The following is a 17,722-nucleotide window of genomic DNA, read 5'->3' on the forward strand; positions in this document are numbered from 1 at the left end:
TGAAACTCTCGAGCACGCGGCAGTCGCGCTGCATCGTCTTGATCAGCGCGGTGTACGTGTCCGCCTCGAGGAATAACCCCACCGGGTGGTGATTTTATTAATCAAATCAAGCACCAACAAACGTAGTTTCCTCAGCATTCCACCCCGTTCCTTATCCAGGGAACTCCTCAACTGTCAACAGCAGAGCAGCGCAACTACAACACATACCTTGAAACTCTCGAGCACGCGGCAGTCGCGCTGCATCGTCTTGATCAGCGCGGTGTACGTGTCCGCCTCGAGGAATAACCCCACCGGGTGGTGATTTTATTAATCAAATCAAGCACCAACAAACGTAGTTTCCTCAGCATTCCACCCCGTTCCTTATCCAGGGAACTCCTCAACTGTCAACAGCAGAGCAGCGCAACTACAACACATACCTTGAAACTCTCGAGCACGCGGCAGTCGCGCTGCATCGTCTTGATCAGCGCGGTGTACGTGTCCGCCTCGAGGAATATCCCCTCCGGGTGGTGTTCCATGAAGTCCAGGTCCTTGTATGTCGGTGAACGTTTCTGTCTCTCTTGTTTGTTTGCCTGGAATAGAGATAGGTATAGTTGATTAATAAATCGACTACCCGCGTGGCGGAGCGGTCACCATAAGGGTCTGATGAGCAAAGGGTTCCGGGATCGAACCCCGGCCAAACAGACGTTTGAATGATTAGAAACATTGAGCCAAAAAAAATGTTATTACACGAAATGTTTAAATTGATGAATGGCGCAAACTTAACTGCCAAATTAATATAAAAAAATATGTATTTTCTTAAAATTTATTGATTGAATTCCTTTAGTTTTTCATTTATCATTACTTTCCAGATTTTGATCCTTATAAGCAACACTATATAGTGGAATAATATAGAGGGTGCATTTTTTTTTCAAAATGAACTCGTTCGATTCCCGGCTAAGGAAAGAAATATTTTAAAAAACTAATGATGCAGTTTTAGTTTATATCAAAATTGGCCTCGTAACTCCTTTCAGCATTTTTCGCTAATCCTTATAGTTTCGGATTTGGCCCTGAAGGCCTATTTAAAAAATTCACCCTGTATATTACAAAACACATATCTGGTATTAATTATTAAAGTCCATGTCCATGAGTGACAGTGGCCACTTACCATCAGGTGGATTGATCGTTTGCTCCTTCTATATGTTACACTCACATAACACTGATTCATTAATAGATCACTGAATTGTTATTGGTAATTTATGTCACTTTTGAATACTGTTTCTATTTAAATTTTTGAAATATTCAGTCTTGCTTTGAGTTATGAAATGTCATCTTATTTTTGCAATATCTTTTGTAATGGAAGTGAGGTGAATAAATGGATAAAGATGAATAATTGTAAATGGTAATGGTTATGGAAGATTAAGTTGTAATTTTGGGAGTTAAGGTGGTAGAACCCTTTATGGTTCGACTCCGGCGGCACCACCGTCACACCTATTTCTGCCTAATAACAACAGTGTTAGGCGCTGCTGTGTTCCAGTTTGAAGGGTGTGGTAAGGGAGGCGTACTTTTTCGAGGCGTTCCAGCTTAGTCCTCAGGGGTAGCGGCGTATCTGTGGCCGACCTCAGGTGGGCATATCTATCCCTATCTGGGGTTGATTACAGATGTCCATGGGCGGCAGTAGCCACTTACCATCAGGCGGACTGCATGCTCCTCTGCTACTCCTATATTATATAAAAAAAATCCGTTCTGAGCGTTTAAACATATAATATCACAAATAACGGCGCAAAACCCACCTTCCTCTTATAAGTGGACCCCTTGAGATCGTATTTCTGGTGGAGCTTCACAGAGGACGGCAGCAGGTTGTTCATAGCCACCAGCCGCACGTTCTTGCTGTTGCAGCAATAGCAGTACAACCCGAAGAACTTCGGCAGCAACGTGCGGGGATTCTGTGGGAGAAAAGAAGATTATTGAAATATTTCTACCTTATAACAGCAGTGTTAAGGTTGCTGGCTGACTTAAATATACGGACTTAAATATTTTTCGTCTTCAGGAGTGGCAACACATCCGTGATCGGCTTTGCATAGTAATCATCTGATGTTTTGAGGTCCATTAGAGGTATGTAGGTACCTCTGAACAGAAATAGTAAGTATCAATGGTGACAATGACGACGATGTTCTCAAACCCATTGTCACGTAATATTTTCCAAATCGATATTTTATATTAGAAATCGCGCGATCAAGTGGTTTGTCGGGGTCATACTTTATTATTATGGAAAAACGAAATGGAATCTTACGTATTAACAGGGAGTAGAATTTTGAAAAATCTTACATAGCTCTACATGAGAGTAGCGGAGGGCAAAAATTACCAAAATCCTCCTTACGTATCAAAATCAAAAAAAAAATCAATTTGCCAAATAAGATACAAAACTCTGGTGAAATCTTTCCTAAGATACAAGAATAGAGTAATTAACGAATGAAATAAATCATATATAAGAAAATCAAAAAAAAATCAAACATCTTTATTTGCCAAATAAGATACAAAACTCTGGTGAAATCTGTCCTAAGATACAAGAATAGCGTAATCAACGAATGAAATAAATCCTATATAAGTGTCCCACCTGATCGAGATTCAAGTAGTATCCGGGGAGCAGCTTCTGCAGAAACTCCCCCTCCTTGTGCTGAACGGTCTTGATGATGAACTCGTCGTCGTTGGTCAGGTAGAAGATGCTTCCCGACGCTCCAGGGTTGCTCAACTCCCGGAGAGGCGCGCTGCACATTGACATCTGAAAGAGGATGGTTTAGATTAAGTTTGGTTTAGATGGTGACCGACCGAAAGTTGTTTTTTAAGTGAAAACTTCTTTAGCGGCCTTGTGCAGTTTTTGTAATGGATAAAAAAATGATAAGCTCGCGTCAGGACACGTAACCTGATCGAAAATTCGTAAGACTGTCGTGTTTGTGTAAGATAGCGCAATAAATGAATATTGTATTTTACCACATAAATGATAGTATTTTTATACTGATAATTAAAGCAGTTCGTGCAAAATAATTCCCTAACCCTTCAAAAATAATAAAAACGCACAACGTTAATATTCAAGTTTACACTTCTGCCGGCACTTTCGGAGTGCAATCCGTAGATTTTTTTAAATCGAAACATTCGGTTTCCGTCGTGGTTTCCGAAACGTTCCTAAATTTATGAAAACCTACACAATTCCTGGATATTTGTGTTTAACAGATTAAAGCATATATGTGCATATGGACAAGACGGCTGAATTTTCAGGAACCAAGCAGGCATTGTATAAGCACGGTATATTTCAAATTTCATTGAATTTGGACCAGTAGTTATTATTATATTTCAGACCACACATATTGCAAAATTATCTTTCCAAGTTTGTAATAATCAGTTACGATCATCATAAGAAACCGGCTTTAAATATAGTTTACGATTGAATTCGTTAATAACTATGCATCGAGGTCGAATGAATATGCTAGATGATGAGACGATTTATTGTGATACGTAACGTGACCTCTGTGGCCTACTTCGCGTTACCTGGGCTTATGGTGCGCCAATTAACATATCTATCTCTGTGCGAATGTACATGTTATTATAAGTGTACAGAAAAATTTAAATTTGAAGTCTTTTGTATGTGATATCAGTACCCGTTGAGTTATAATGTTCTTTTTTTTTCAAAAACGGCTGTTTTTGTATTTGTTTACGAATTTCCCATACATTTCCAATCAGTTCTGATACAGTGTCCATCTGTGGCCGACCTCAGGTAGGAATATCTAATCCTATCTGGGCTTGATTACAGATGTCCATGGGCGGCACTAGCCACTTACCATCAGGTGGACTGCATGCTCTTCTGCTACTCCAATTTTATAAAAAAAAAAATAAGTGTGACGGTGGTGCAACCGGAGTCGAACCACAGGTTTAACTTTACTTTCGAAAATCCGCATTAATGGCATTACGATATTAACGAAAATAAATTTTAATCAAAAATTAATTACATCTTCAATTTAATACTAGACTGACGTTTATTTTTATAGGTCAATGACTTTAATGAATAAATTATACACATTTTTAATTATTGAATTCCAAAGGTACTCAAACTCAAGTATTCGAGTGTAATTTCTGTAAACCAGTTATTAGTGGGAACAAAAGTTATTAATAGCTAACGAGTCTGTCCGCATTTTTTAAATCTATATTCTAAACTCGTCGAAAAGTATAGCGTTTTGGTAAAATTCCCGTCAAAGTCGGTTCATTCGTTTCCAAGATGAATCTTTATTGATAGAAAGAAAATTTAAAGACAAAGTGGAAAACAAAGGAAACCAAGTAAAAGGTGGTAGAACCGTTTGTGTACCGACTCCGGAAGCACTACTGCCACATCTATTTCTGCCTTCAGGAGTGTTAAGCGCTGCTGTGTTCTGGTTTGAAAGAAAGCAAGCCACACGGTTCCATGATATCCCAAGTTGGACAAAGTTAACGGGAGCAATCTGTGGTCGACCTCAGGTACAAATTATCTTTGTCCCTGTAGTTCCGGGACTAGAATAGGACATACCGTAAGTATGCCCTGCCTGTCGTAAGAGGCGACTAAAAGGGGGCTTCCGGGGTTGCGGGTGGCAAGAGTGGGAGCTCGAACCGCCCAGTAAGCGATCCCGGGAAGGACGCCGGTATGTGTGGTCGCATACCGTCGTAAACACCAGATGGTGTGGGAGGAGCGAAAACTGCTCTCCCAGGTCAGAGCCCGATCGGGGCATCGCGCTTGGAGGACTCCGGTTGCATTCCGTCGGAGATCCCAGAGTTCTCCAACCAGCGTTGGGGACGGCCACCGGGGGGGTTAGTGCGGTAAAAATCCCTCATAACCCGGCGTCGTTGGGTACCTTTTGAAGGTTTCCCCCTCGTTAAGAAAAAAAAAAAGGTACAACTTATCTTGTCTGAGTTGTATGTCCATGGGAGCATGCAGCACCTGAAGGTAAGTGGTCAAACGCCAAACTAAATCTGTATTCAGCTTCAAATAAGAATATAGTCTTATTCGTCTGCATATATAACTACCTTTTGAAGGTGGTAGAACCCTTTGTGGTTCGACTCCGGCGGCACCACCGCCACACCTATTTCTGCCTAATAACAGCAGTGTTAGGCGCTGCTGTGTTCCGTTGGGTATGGTAAGGGAGACATACTTTTCCGAGGCGTTCCAGCTTACTCCTCAGGGGTAGCGGCGCATCTGTGGCCGATCTCAGGTAGGAATATCTAATCCTAGCTGGGGTTGAGTACAGATGTCCATAGGCGGCAGTAGCCACTTACCATCAGGTGGACTGCATGCTCGTCTGCTACTCCTATATTATTAAAAAAAACCCCTGAGGACTAAGTTGGAATGCCTCGTGTACTCATTACGTGTCTCCATTACCACACTGCAAACCAGAACACGGTCTGACACCGTCTGACACTTTAAAACAAACTAATGCAATAATAATTTGGAAATCATTAAAATTAATTAATTTCCATAAATTTTGCAAACATTACGATACTCTGGTTGGTAAAGTAATTTCATATGTAAGAATTTGCAAGACGTTTGATTTTTAGAAATCTCAATTTTTCATTCATAACAGGAAACACCACATAGATAAGGTTACTACGCATTGTATAAAGAGCTATGAATATACACGATGGAGTTGCTGCCATCTTAAATCTTGAAACAGATTTTTACTGATAAACTATACCCACAAGTGATTAAAACACTTATAAATGTAAATGAATTAAAAAAGAAAACAATAAAAATTACGTAAAATTATTGTTTTACCCTTGTTTTACCACCTCTTAAGAGTAGGTGGTACCTACTCTTATGGTTACTACCCACAACAAAGATACACCAACTTTATATTTTACACCCCTTAGATTAACGTGATCATTTTCAACACATTTCGTCCCAATACTAGGCACGGTCTCCTCTCAAAGTTAAATGGCTCTAGGCCCGCGTTTCCCAACCTGTGGTGCGCGGACCCCTGGGGATCCGCGAGTATATGTGTGGGGGTCCGCGAGTATATGTATGGGGGTCCGCGGTGTCATTTCCGGACCATACATAAATTGCTCATTAAATGCAAAAGGGCCGGAAAACGAAAAATCAGCAAACCAGTTTTATTAGAAAAACGTGATCTAAGCACACGGTATATATAAATCGGTCTTTCAAATTATGTTTTGGCTGGGATTGCTTTTTTTTTTTGCTCATCAGTTTATTAAGGGGTCCGTGAAAAATGTGCTTGATTTCCTAAGGGTCCGTGGACTGAAAAAGGTTGGGAAACGCTGCTCTAGGCACAGCTTTGAGAACATTATTTGAAGAACTCTCAGGCATATACACTTCCTTGCAATGTTTTCTTTGGCCGTTAAAATAAGTTTCCTTTAATTCCTAACACGCACATAACTATGAAAAATTGCACATGCGTACATGGTATTTGAACCTCAGACCCCCCGACAGAGGCAGAGTGTCAAACCTTGAAGAACCCTTTGTGGTTCAGCTCCAGCGGCACCACCGCCACACCTATTTCTGCCTCGTAACAGCAGTGTTAAACGCTACTGATTTCTGGTTTGAAGGGTGTGGTAAGACATACTTTTCTGAGGCGTTCCAGCTTAGTACTCAGGAGTAGCGGCGCATCTGTGGCCGACCTCAGGTAGGAATATCTAATCCTATCTGGGATATCAGATAAAAAAAACACTAAGCTATCATTTCTATCATAGTGTGTACATCCCCTTATACATACGAATAGTTAATCTCCGCGCAAACGATTCACAAGTTTTTATATCACTCATGCCATTTTTATAATTGTTGAATAGATGACGTCAATACGTTATGTGACGTGTTGCGTAATTGCCTTATCAAGAAAGTAGTACGGAGAATCAGTATAGGTGTACAATAGAAATACTAATAACATCTGTTCAAACTAAGTTTTGAATGGTGTAATTTTTAGGTAACGGGGTTCCGTTACCTCTGTGGTTCAACTCTGAAGACTCCATCGCTGAACGTATTTCGTACGCCTTATAACAGCAGTGTTAAGCGCTGCTGTGTTCTGGTTTGAAGTGTGTAAGGGAGACATACTTTTCCGAGGCGTTCCAGCTTAGTCCTCAGGGGTAGCGGCGCATCTGTAGGCGAACCTCAGGTAGGAATATCTAATCCTATCTGGGGTTGATTACAGAAGTCAATGGGCAGCAATAGCCACTTACCACCAGATGGATTGCATGCTCGTCTGCTACTGCTATATTATTAAAAACAAAATAAAAAACATCTGAATACATCACCAAAAACACAAACTATTCGACAAATCCCTTTTCCATCGACAACAAAAACCAAATTGCAAAATAATCGTTTTTTGAAACATGCGGAACCAAAAAGCAATCAATGACTCAGAGTTATATTCCAATGTGGTAGGAAACTAAACTATGACAGCTGACTATCATCATCCCATTACTGTCCCACTGCGGGTTACTGAAAGTAAAATATACCTATTTTTTAAAGTTACTGGCAAAACATGTTTCGGAAAATATGCTAATCCGTGCTATGCCTCTTTTTGTTATTCTATTTATTTTATTTATTCTATTTTTTTATAAGATTGGAGTAACTAACAAGCATGCAGTCCAACTGATGGTAACGCTTCCTACACTTAGAGCCCCACACTGGGATTCCCCGTGTCGTGGTTGCCACGGACACACATAGACAAATACACAAACACCCAGACCCAGAAACAGAAATCTAAACTCATTATTTAGATACCTGTCTGGCCGGGGATCAAACCCGGGACCCTCTGCGCGTCAGACCGGTATGGTGACCGCTCCGCCACGCGGGTGGTAAATTATCACTACCGCTCAAGGGACCGTGATAACCAATTCCATACAGAACAGCGATTCTACCTAAAGCCTAGCAAAGATGCGTAGCCACTCATAATTAATAGAAGATAGTCGCCTCATATGTAAGTCAGTACATCCACACCCTTCCACCGAAACGCAGAACTACTTCATGCTAGAAATGTGGAATGAACTTCCTCCTGAGGTATTCCCTCAGGACTATGACATGGGGCTCTTCAAGAGGGGTGTAAAAAGAGCTCTCCTTCAAAGCCGGCGATGCATTGGCGACTCCTCTGGTGTTGCAAATGTCCATAGGCGACGGTGACTGCTTTCCATCAGGCATCCCTTCTGTCTTATCGTTAGGTTACATATAAAAAAAAAATAGTTATGGCAATGGTTCGTCAATCGTCAAATTCTATTCGTTATACCAACTTTAAATATACGACAAAATCCGACAAGAAACTGTCTGTCATATCTTATATTTTAGGGTCTTGTAGGTTTTCTTAGAATGGGAAGAATTAAGGTCATAGGCCATCACACTCCCAAGCTCGACGTAATGTCATAGACTACCACTATCCCAAGTTGCTACACTTCTCATATTTGAGAATATTAGTTTTGAGTAAATTATAAGTATGTGTCATATCTGAGTCGTACATACTTTTGTGTAATATTATTATACATAATAATGAAAGGTCATGAACGTTTAATGAATAACACTAATGAAGTTTTCCTTAACCGTTAAAACGAGTCATAATTTATTTTTAAAAAGCGCAATCGAATTATGTATCTAAATTTGGTCTGAAGGTATCTTATCTCGTATATAAAATTCTCGTGTCACAATGTTAGTAACCGTACTCCTCCGAAACTGCTTTACCGATTTTCACCAAATTTTATGTGCATATTCAGTAGGTCTGAGCATCGGCTACTATCTATTTTTCATACCCCTAAGTGATAAGGGTTGTTCATCCTTTTTTTTATATATATGGCAACACACGTTTGCCGGGTCAGCTAATATTGACATAATTATGACAAAATTCAAAATTCCGGTTCAAAAATCAGGTCAAATATTTCCCGGTGACTACTAGTTCCGGATATACCTGCCACAAACATTGCGCACACGTAAAAACCTGGCAACGTATAATGCCATTCTTGGCCCATGACGCCGATTTATATCATTAATCTATGCAATCCATGAAATAATCTTGAATCACATTCAAGGCTGTGGTCCAAATGGTATTGACGTTAGGGAAAATATATATTTTAGCGTCTTATTCATCATTTAACTCTGAGACTATCAATATGGAGCCATATTGATGAAACCCAAGTGAATTGACACCTTCCGAAGCGGTGGTAGTTTGTTGACTTTCAAAAAGTATTCTATATGAATCAATTTTGAATAAATGAGATTTGAATTTGAATATTGTTAGTTCTACAAAAAAAATCTCGGGAATATTAGGAAGGACGGATGCTTCTGTGTTTTGGTAAGGGGTAATCTTTCCAAATTTTCCCTAACAAGGATTGGAATTTAACAGTTGTAATAGGCAGAAAAATTGGATGGATTTATCATAAGGGCAATTAGTCTCGCTGTAGTTTTAGTGCTCCTGTGTTTTGTTTTGGAGAATGTTTTTTTTTAATAATATAGGAATAGAAGACGAACATGCAGTCCATCTGATGCAAGCACGATAGTAAGTGGCCACTGCCGCCCATGGATATCTGTTGTCAACCCCAGATAGAATTAGACTCCTACCTGTGCTTCGAATACTATGTCTCACTTACTGCAGCCTTAAAACCAGAACACAGCAGCAGCGTTAAACACTGCTGTTATTAGGCACAAAACGGTGTGGAGGTGGTGCCGTCAGAGTCGAACCACAGATGGCTCTACCTCCTCCAATAGGGGGAGTAGGCTATATTATAAAAAAATCTGAACCTTCCATCAACAGTCACTCACCATGAAGTCATACGGCTGTATGCAGAACATATCGCGAAAATATCTAAATTCTCTATAAATGCATCTTTCAAAGTAAATACATCAGTAAAATATACCAAGTACTCTTCAAACTATAGACTCATAAACAGTCACATTAAAGGTGGTAGAACCCTTTGTGGTTCGACTCCGGCGGCATCACTGCCACACCTATTTCTGCCTCAAAACTGCAATGTTAAACGCTGCTGTGTTCTGGTCTAAAAGGTGTGGTAATCGAGACATACTATTCCAAGGCATTCGTGGCCGACCTCAGGTAGGTATATCTAATCCCATCTGGGATTGATTACAGATGTCCATGGGCAAGAGTATCCACTTACCATCAGGTGGACTGAATGCTAATTTGCTTCTTCTATAATATATCAAAAGTTCTTGAGATACTTTTCCGAGGCATTCCCGCATAGTCCTCAGGAGTAGCGGTGCATCTGTGGCTGATCAAGTAGGCATCTAATCGTATCTGAGGTTGATCGTATATGTCCATCAGGTGGACTGCATGTTCATCTGATACCCTATATCATAATACCTCTAAATCTGGACCTTTCATCATCAGGAAGTCAACCGGCTTTATGCCGGGCCTATCGCGAAAGTACCTAAATTCTATATGACAAGATCTTTGTAAGTAAACGCAACACCAAAATACACCCATTACTCTTCAAAATCTGGTCTTTTCATCATCATTCACTCACCAGGAAGTCATCCGGCTGTATCCCGAACAGGTCGCGGAAGTATCTGAACGCGATCGGCGCGTACGTCTTGAACTTGAACTCCGAGTAATGATGCGCTGGTGTGTGGTTGGATCCCTCGTGCGGGAAGTTCGTCGTCTCCACCGTCATGAAGTCCTGCATGAGGAGATCGCGCTCCGGCTTCGAAGCGAGACCGCCGATCGCGTGCTGGATTCCTGTGGATAAATAAGTGACAATTAGGATATGAGGTTCAAGTTTCTTTTTATATTTTAGTCTATAGTCGTCACAATTTAATGGGCCCATTTTGACACATGCCATCGCTACGGCACTAAGCATATGCCACACAAATCGATAACCGATTTTTACTACAAATCGATTACAACTCCATATCGTACTGTATAGATTACTTAATATTTTATGAACAGAATATTTGTTTAGTATTTTTCTAAATCATCTTAAGATTTATTAAAAAAGAAAAAATAAAATAAATTATTTCGTAGTTTAAAAATTTAATGATTTTAATAAAGCAAGTCCGTGCTATCGTAAGTTATATTTATTTTAACATAGTGAATGTTTAACAATGTGAAAGTAACAAAGTCTCAATTATTTTATTGTTGTTATGATGAAAAAACGATAAAAAAAATATTATTGGTAATTCTAAGTTTCGATTATATGAAAGTTAATCGATTATGGTTTCTTCCGAATGGTTTGACAATAGGATGGCATGTGTCAAAATGGGCCTATTAAATTGTGACGACTATAAGGCCGTTTATCCACCGCCACCGATACCGATACCGAGAACGAGATTATTGCGAGCCCATTTTAATATGACGTGACGACGATTGTTTGTCCACCGCGACCGATATCGCCGGTTTAGTTTGTTCCAGCTGTCACGCGTGTGACGGCAGTGTATGGACAAGTTCCAACATGTTTTATATTGCCGGCACATCGGCCCGTCAAAATCTCGGTGTCGATCTGGCGGTCACGCCGTTCTACTCGAAATCTCGGCGGCAAGGATGACGATGCTCGGGTGACGGACGTACGGTGGACAAGCGGCTTTAGTAAATGTATGTACGCTATTTGTTTACAATCAAATACAAATCCTAATTTGATGTTCTCATCTCGCCTACGATCATGACAGTGACGGATGACAGTGAATTCACCTGTCACACATTCGTATTCGTGTCTCCTTTTTTTTTAACGGGAAGATATCCTCATGGATGCCCTTCTGCCGGGGGAACAGAAGGGGTATGTCGGACTCTTACTGGCGTTCCTCTAGACGTTCAGTGCCGGGTCACGAGAAAGCGTTAGCATTATATTCGCGACCCGGCAACGTGATGGCCGACGCTGTTGTTAACGCCAGCCACGTCCCGAGAGGGAGGGGCTCCTCTCAGTGCTGTCCCTCATGAGATGAGCGTGCCGAACCCAGACACGACATCTCGAGCCCTAAAGACTAGAGTTGGATTCCCCCGAATCCGCCTCCGTGGGCTCATGGGACGGGGAAAGGGTGGCCTCCGTCGAAAGCTGCCCTACGGCGTCCCGTGCGCCTGCGACGAAGCGGCTGAGAAGATACGTCATTCTCCCTGGTCCTCTCCGCCGTCGTATTCGGGTCTCCTAAGCGAACTCCGATCGGACGCGCGCGCGCTGCCAACAAATCTGTTTTTTTTTTTCAAATTTTCGAATCCTGACATCAACCAGCTTGTGATCTATCGCCGGTGGAATCATCGAGGCTGTATGCAGTTTCAAGGTACGTGCCGTGTATGTGCCTGATCTGTTTGGCCCACAGCTAGTGCGAACATCGTATTTAGAGATTCGATCGTCCAGACTCCGGTCTGTCCCAGCTGTTGGATCAAAGCCATCCGCCCGTCTGGTGGATGCGTATCCTACACATGTATACCTACGCTCAAAAAACATAACCCTGGTTGTATAAAAATCTACATTCCATTAAAGAAAAGGCCACATCTAGACCAGGGCAGCGCTACGACGTGACCCACTCGGTTATAATCTACTAGGACATAATACATACATGTTCTAATTAGATTTAACCCAGATAGCGCACAGTATGTCACCCCTATAGGCATTTACATTGAAAAGCTTGTAGGTAGGTTTGATTTTATCGTACTAAAACATATATACAATCATATACTTGTGTATGATGATCTTTTTTATAATAATATAGGAATAGCAGACGAGCATGCTCGTCCACTGATGGTGGCTACTGCTGCCCATAGACATCTGTAATCAACCCCAGATAGGATTATATTCCAACCTGATGTCGGCCACAGATGCGCTTCTACCTCTGAGAACTAAGCTAGAACGCTTCGGAAAAGTATGCCTCCCTTACCACACCCTTCAAACGGAACACAGCAGCGCTTAACACTGCTGTTATTAGGCAGAAATAGAAGTGGCAGTGGTGCCGCCGGAGTCGAACCACAATGGGTTCTTCCTTTAAGTTTGTTAGGTAAAAATATTCAACCGCGCTGGCCATGTGGAAATAAGTAGACTTCACATGCCTTTGAGATTTTTATTTAAAAATCATATAGATATACAAGTTACTTTTTGATTTTTTCCTCCACCGTTAAATAAGTGATAATTAATTTGTAATACGCACATAGCTTTGAAAACCCGAACCCGAAACGAACCTCATACCCCTCGATGCAGAGGCCGAGTTTAACCACTTGGTTATGGTTTAACCACTTTATGTCCCTGTAGTTCCGGGACCAGAATAGGGCTACGGTATACCCTGCCTGTCGTAAGAGGCGTCTAAAAGGGGGGCTTCTGGGGTTGCGACCGGCAAGAGTGGGAGCTCGAACCGCCCGGCTAGCGACCCCGGGAAGGACGGCGGTACGTGTGGTCGCATACCGTCGCGTACCGGTTGCGTTCCTTTGGAAATCCCGGAGCCCTCTACGCACCGTGTGTCGCTCCCACGGCACCGGGTACCTTTTGAAGGTTTCCCCTTCGATAGCAAAAAAAGGCTAGCACTTTAAGTAGCCCCTTAATACAATATATTAAGTAACAAAACCATGTTATATTCTTTGTTATGAGACATTTAATAGCCCGACTGGCATGAAGTCTAACTTTTTGGCACAAATTCCCGTTGCCAAACGATCACATAACCGAGTTAAAGCGACCCACAAAAAGTTTCCTACAAATATTTTCTTTTCACGTAACCTTTTTAACTTCGTAAAGTTTTAAACTAGCTCAATATATTCCGTTTACTACTTTGAAAATCTTTACTAAGCAAAGTAATTGGTGTCAAAGTAAAATTTGCAAAGGGACAATTTGTCGTTTGCAAATTTTGGAAAATCGTTAAAAACGTCTCACAATCAATTTTCCATCAATGATTGTATTTATCTAAAACAAGCAATTCTTGTGTTTTAGTGAAAGGATGTGGATGCCGGCTGACTTACATCATCAACAACCTATTACTGTCCCACTGCTGGGCACGGTTGTCCTCTCAGAATGAGAAGGATTAGGCCATAGTCCACCGCACTGTCCAAGTGCGAATTGGTAGACTTCACATACCTTTGAAAACTTTTTTTTTAAGAATTCTCAGGTATGCAGGTTTCCGCATTATGCCCATTAGATATTTTTAATAATTGGTACGAATTGACTTACACACGGAGGGTTCTGTACCTATCACCAAATTTTCATTGTATTTTATTTTAGCATCTGTTCATTTTGTAGTTATGGTATGTGAAAATTTGAACTGTTTTCCTATTACGGTTCAATACCGGAAAAACAGCTTTTTATGTTAAATATTTCATAGAATTTGTTCGGGCAGCCATAGTAGTATACACTTTATTAAAAATGTAAGACTATCTATTACGGTACAAGGTACATATAGGTCCCTGAGACACACGGCCAGACAGACAGCTTAGTAATAGTCCCCCGTTTTTACCCTTCCCATACCGAACTCTAAAACCTACAATACACCTCACATCACGGTCGAAGAAAACCGCAAAAATAACGTCCAGTTGTTTACAGATAAGAAACACCATTCGGTAGTGCTCGGCACGTTTCACAATGCAAACACTAAAATTATTAAAATTAAAGTTTATTATCAGAAGGTGGTTCGAATCCGGCGGCACAACCGCCACACCTATTTCTTCCTCATAACAGCCGTGTTAAGCGCTGCTGCGTTCTGGTTTGAAGGGTAACGAAGATATACTTTTCCGAGGCGTTCCAGCTTAGTCCTCATGGGTAGCGACACATCTGTGGCCAACCTCAGGCAGGAATACCTAATCCGATATGGGGTTACAGATGTCCATGGGCGGCAGCAGCCACTTACCAACGGGTGGACTGCATGCTCGTCTGCTACTCCTATATTATGAAAAAACCAGAAGTCGTGATTGACTTGGCCTCTGGCCTCTGAAGTAGGAGATCCGGGTTTCTTTTCGAAGGAGTTATGGAAGTATTAGTAATTAAATTTCACGTACTATAACAGTGAAAGAGAACACAATAAACAAAAATATATGAGCCTGAGTATAGTATCTATATAGTATAAAAGTAACAGACAAGCATGCAATCCTAATGGTCTGTGACTACTGCCGCCCATGGACATCTGTACGAGTAATCAACCGAGACAAAACCAGACTCCCACCTGACCGACCACAGATGAGCCGCTACCCCTGAGTTCTAGTTGGAAAGCTTCGGATAACACCGTCTCCCTTACCTCACCTTTCAAACCATAAAGAGTTCTACCACCTTGTAAGCATTACAGTACCCTTACCAGGAGTTTTTACGTTTCGACAAATATGACTGTTTTGGTATTTGTTTACGTATTTGCCCATACAAATTCCAATCAGCGCCCCTAGCGGATTGTGTCAGAACTAGGAAATCGTAGTAAAGGGTACAGGACTATAATTCCCGAACACACTTCAGACACACCACGCTACTAACTAGACGAAAGCCGAGAACTAACCAACATCCAATCCACATGACAACATGCCACCAGCGGCACTCTCCGTCACCGGGGGGTTTTTATTACGGTAAGAATCCCACATACCCCAGAACCCCTTTACGCTCCCACGCACTGGGTACCTTTTTAAGGTTCCCCCTTGTAAAAAAAACAAAAGTATACATTGGAGCATCTACCATCGTATACTTTGATACTGGATGGGGAATAACTTTTATCCTAACTTTGTAGAATTTCCGCCAACATTTAGTAGGGCTACTTTGCGCGATCGAAATGGTATTTCTATGGTAATTACTATTTCAGCACAATCAATCCCGAACACACTTCAGAGTTGAAACACACCACAATACATACATGATATCATGACCACAGAAACCAACAACTAACCAACATCCATTTCACATAGCAGACAGCACACCAGCGGTGGGTACGCTTCATCGACTACATATTGTAGTGTAAACAATTCAGGTTGGTTATTGAATTTTCTATTTTTACCTGTAACGTGTATCGAACTAAGGGTGGAGGCGCATGGGGGGTTTGACGGCTAATGGTCAAATGCATTTACAATTGCAATAACGATTAGGTTTGCGATAACATCTGTGAATGGATTGTATGTGTGTAACTGTGTATGAATTGTTTTTTTAGTATTTTACCAGCCTACGGAAGGTAATGTATGTCGATTTTTTTTTAATAATATAGAAGTAGCAGACGAGCATACAGTCCATCTGATGGTAAGTGGCTACTGCCGCCCACAAACATCTCAAATAAGATTAAATTCCCATTTGAAGTCGGCCAACTGCGCCTTGCGTAACTGCGGAGGACTATGCTGGAACGCATCGAAATAGTATGTCTCCCTTACCATACCCTTCTAACAGGAACACTGCTTATATCATTCTGGAATAGGCGTAGTGGTAGTGCCTCCGATATCAAGCCGGAAAGGTTTTACCACATTCATAATATGGTGAACAAGCTGACCCGGCAAACTTTGTACCGCCTCAAAATCTATTTATCAAATATATTTCATATAAAATATAGCCTATGTTACTCGTGGATAATGTAGCTTACGAATGGTGAAAGAATTTTTAAAATCGGTCCACTCGTTTTTGAGCCTATTCATTGCAACCAAACAAACAAAGTTTTCCTATTTATAATATTAGTGTAGATAAAAGATATACCTATTATGTTAAAAAATAATAAAAAAGTCTGCTGTATATGTAGCGGTAGAACACTATTAAAACTGGATAACATAATAATCTACTTTACGTACCAACAACGTCTATCCAGGGGGTCTTGTAGCATGATTCATATCTCATTAGCTCATTACATACTACAAAATATACCTCTTCATATATTAAATAGATTTACTAAATAGATTTAGAATATAGAGAAGCACGCAGTCTACCTGATGGTAATTGGCTACTGCCGCTCATTGAAATCTGTATTGAACCCCAGATGATATAAGAGTACATACTTCAAACTAAAACGCGGCAACAATTAAATCTGCTGTCTTATGGCAGAAATAGGTGTGACAGTGGTGACTCCTGAGACGAGGCGAAGAGGGTTCTACCACCTTCGTAATAGGTTTAGCAAAGCGTCAGTCCACCTGATGTTATATAATCACTGCTGTTATGGACATCTGCCATCAAATCCAAATAGGATTGTACTGTGATCAGCTTCAGGTAAAAGCCCTGTTCTATATGGACTTGGTTAAGGAAATGAATTACAGAGGAATGGTAGACTACTTTTTCAAGAATCTATTTTATATAAATATATTTTGTTTATAAATAGAGGTTTGAAGGAAAAAACTGCCAAAAACCTTTTCAATACAAATTAGACACGTTGCGAACGAGCAGGAAAACGCGCCGTGTGTTTTTGCACTAAGGTCACGGGCGTTCTTGTTTCCTATATTCGTTGACGAACTTACTGAATAGACTCCTAATACGTGATTATTATAAATGTCTAAATAGATGTTTTATTATTATTTTTTTTTATTACACTTTATTGACCAATAAAAATAGTGGTACAATAGGCGGACTTAATGCTAAGTAGCATTTTCTACCAGTCAACCTTAAGGATGTGCAGAAAATATAAAGGCGGCGCAAAATACCTGTTAATATTAATAATTGAAAGAAGAGAAAGAGAAAAAAAAATATAAAAAAAATAAAAAAGAATAGAAGGATAGAAAGATAAAGTCAAACATGAGAATATAAAGAAAAGAGAGAGAAAAAAAGGACATGTAAATAGATATATAACAATTAAATAGTTAACTATGATAAACAAAGAGCAAATATAAAATGTAATTATTTAAGTTTTTTAAAGAAATGAGCAATAACTTTC

General features: G+C 40.6%; 1 protein-coding gene across 10 annotated transcripts in view; it reads right to left on the reverse strand.

The window, feature by feature from the left end:
* The window catches only part of LOC140748462 (phosphatidylinositol 4-phosphate 5-kinase type-1 alpha), an 86,731-nt gene that overhangs the window by 42,130 nt on the left and 26,879 nt on the right, over positions 1–17,722 (reverse strand). For all 10 annotated transcript variants that reach the window (XM_073081268.1, XM_073081264.1, XM_073081266.1 and 7 more), the window contains exons 4-7: positions 10,471–10,682; positions 2,594–2,758; positions 1,770–1,922; positions 417–569 (exon numbers count right to left, since the gene is read on the reverse strand). In XM_073081268.1, the coding sequence (XP_072937369.1) occupies positions 417–569; positions 1,770–1,922; positions 2,594–2,758; positions 10,471–10,682 (683 nt within the window). The remainder of the gene's footprint in view (positions 1–416; positions 570–1,769; positions 1,923–2,593; positions 2,759–10,470; positions 10,683–17,722) is intronic.

The sequence above is a fragment of the Epargyreus clarus genome, unplaced genomic scaffold (genome assembly GCF_041222505.1).
Source record: "Epargyreus clarus isolate Ecla_fem2 unplaced genomic scaffold, WU_Ecla_fem_2.2 ptg000016l, whole genome shotgun sequence".
Classification (NCBI taxonomy): domain Eukaryota; kingdom Metazoa; phylum Arthropoda; class Insecta; order Lepidoptera; family Hesperiidae; genus Epargyreus; species Epargyreus clarus.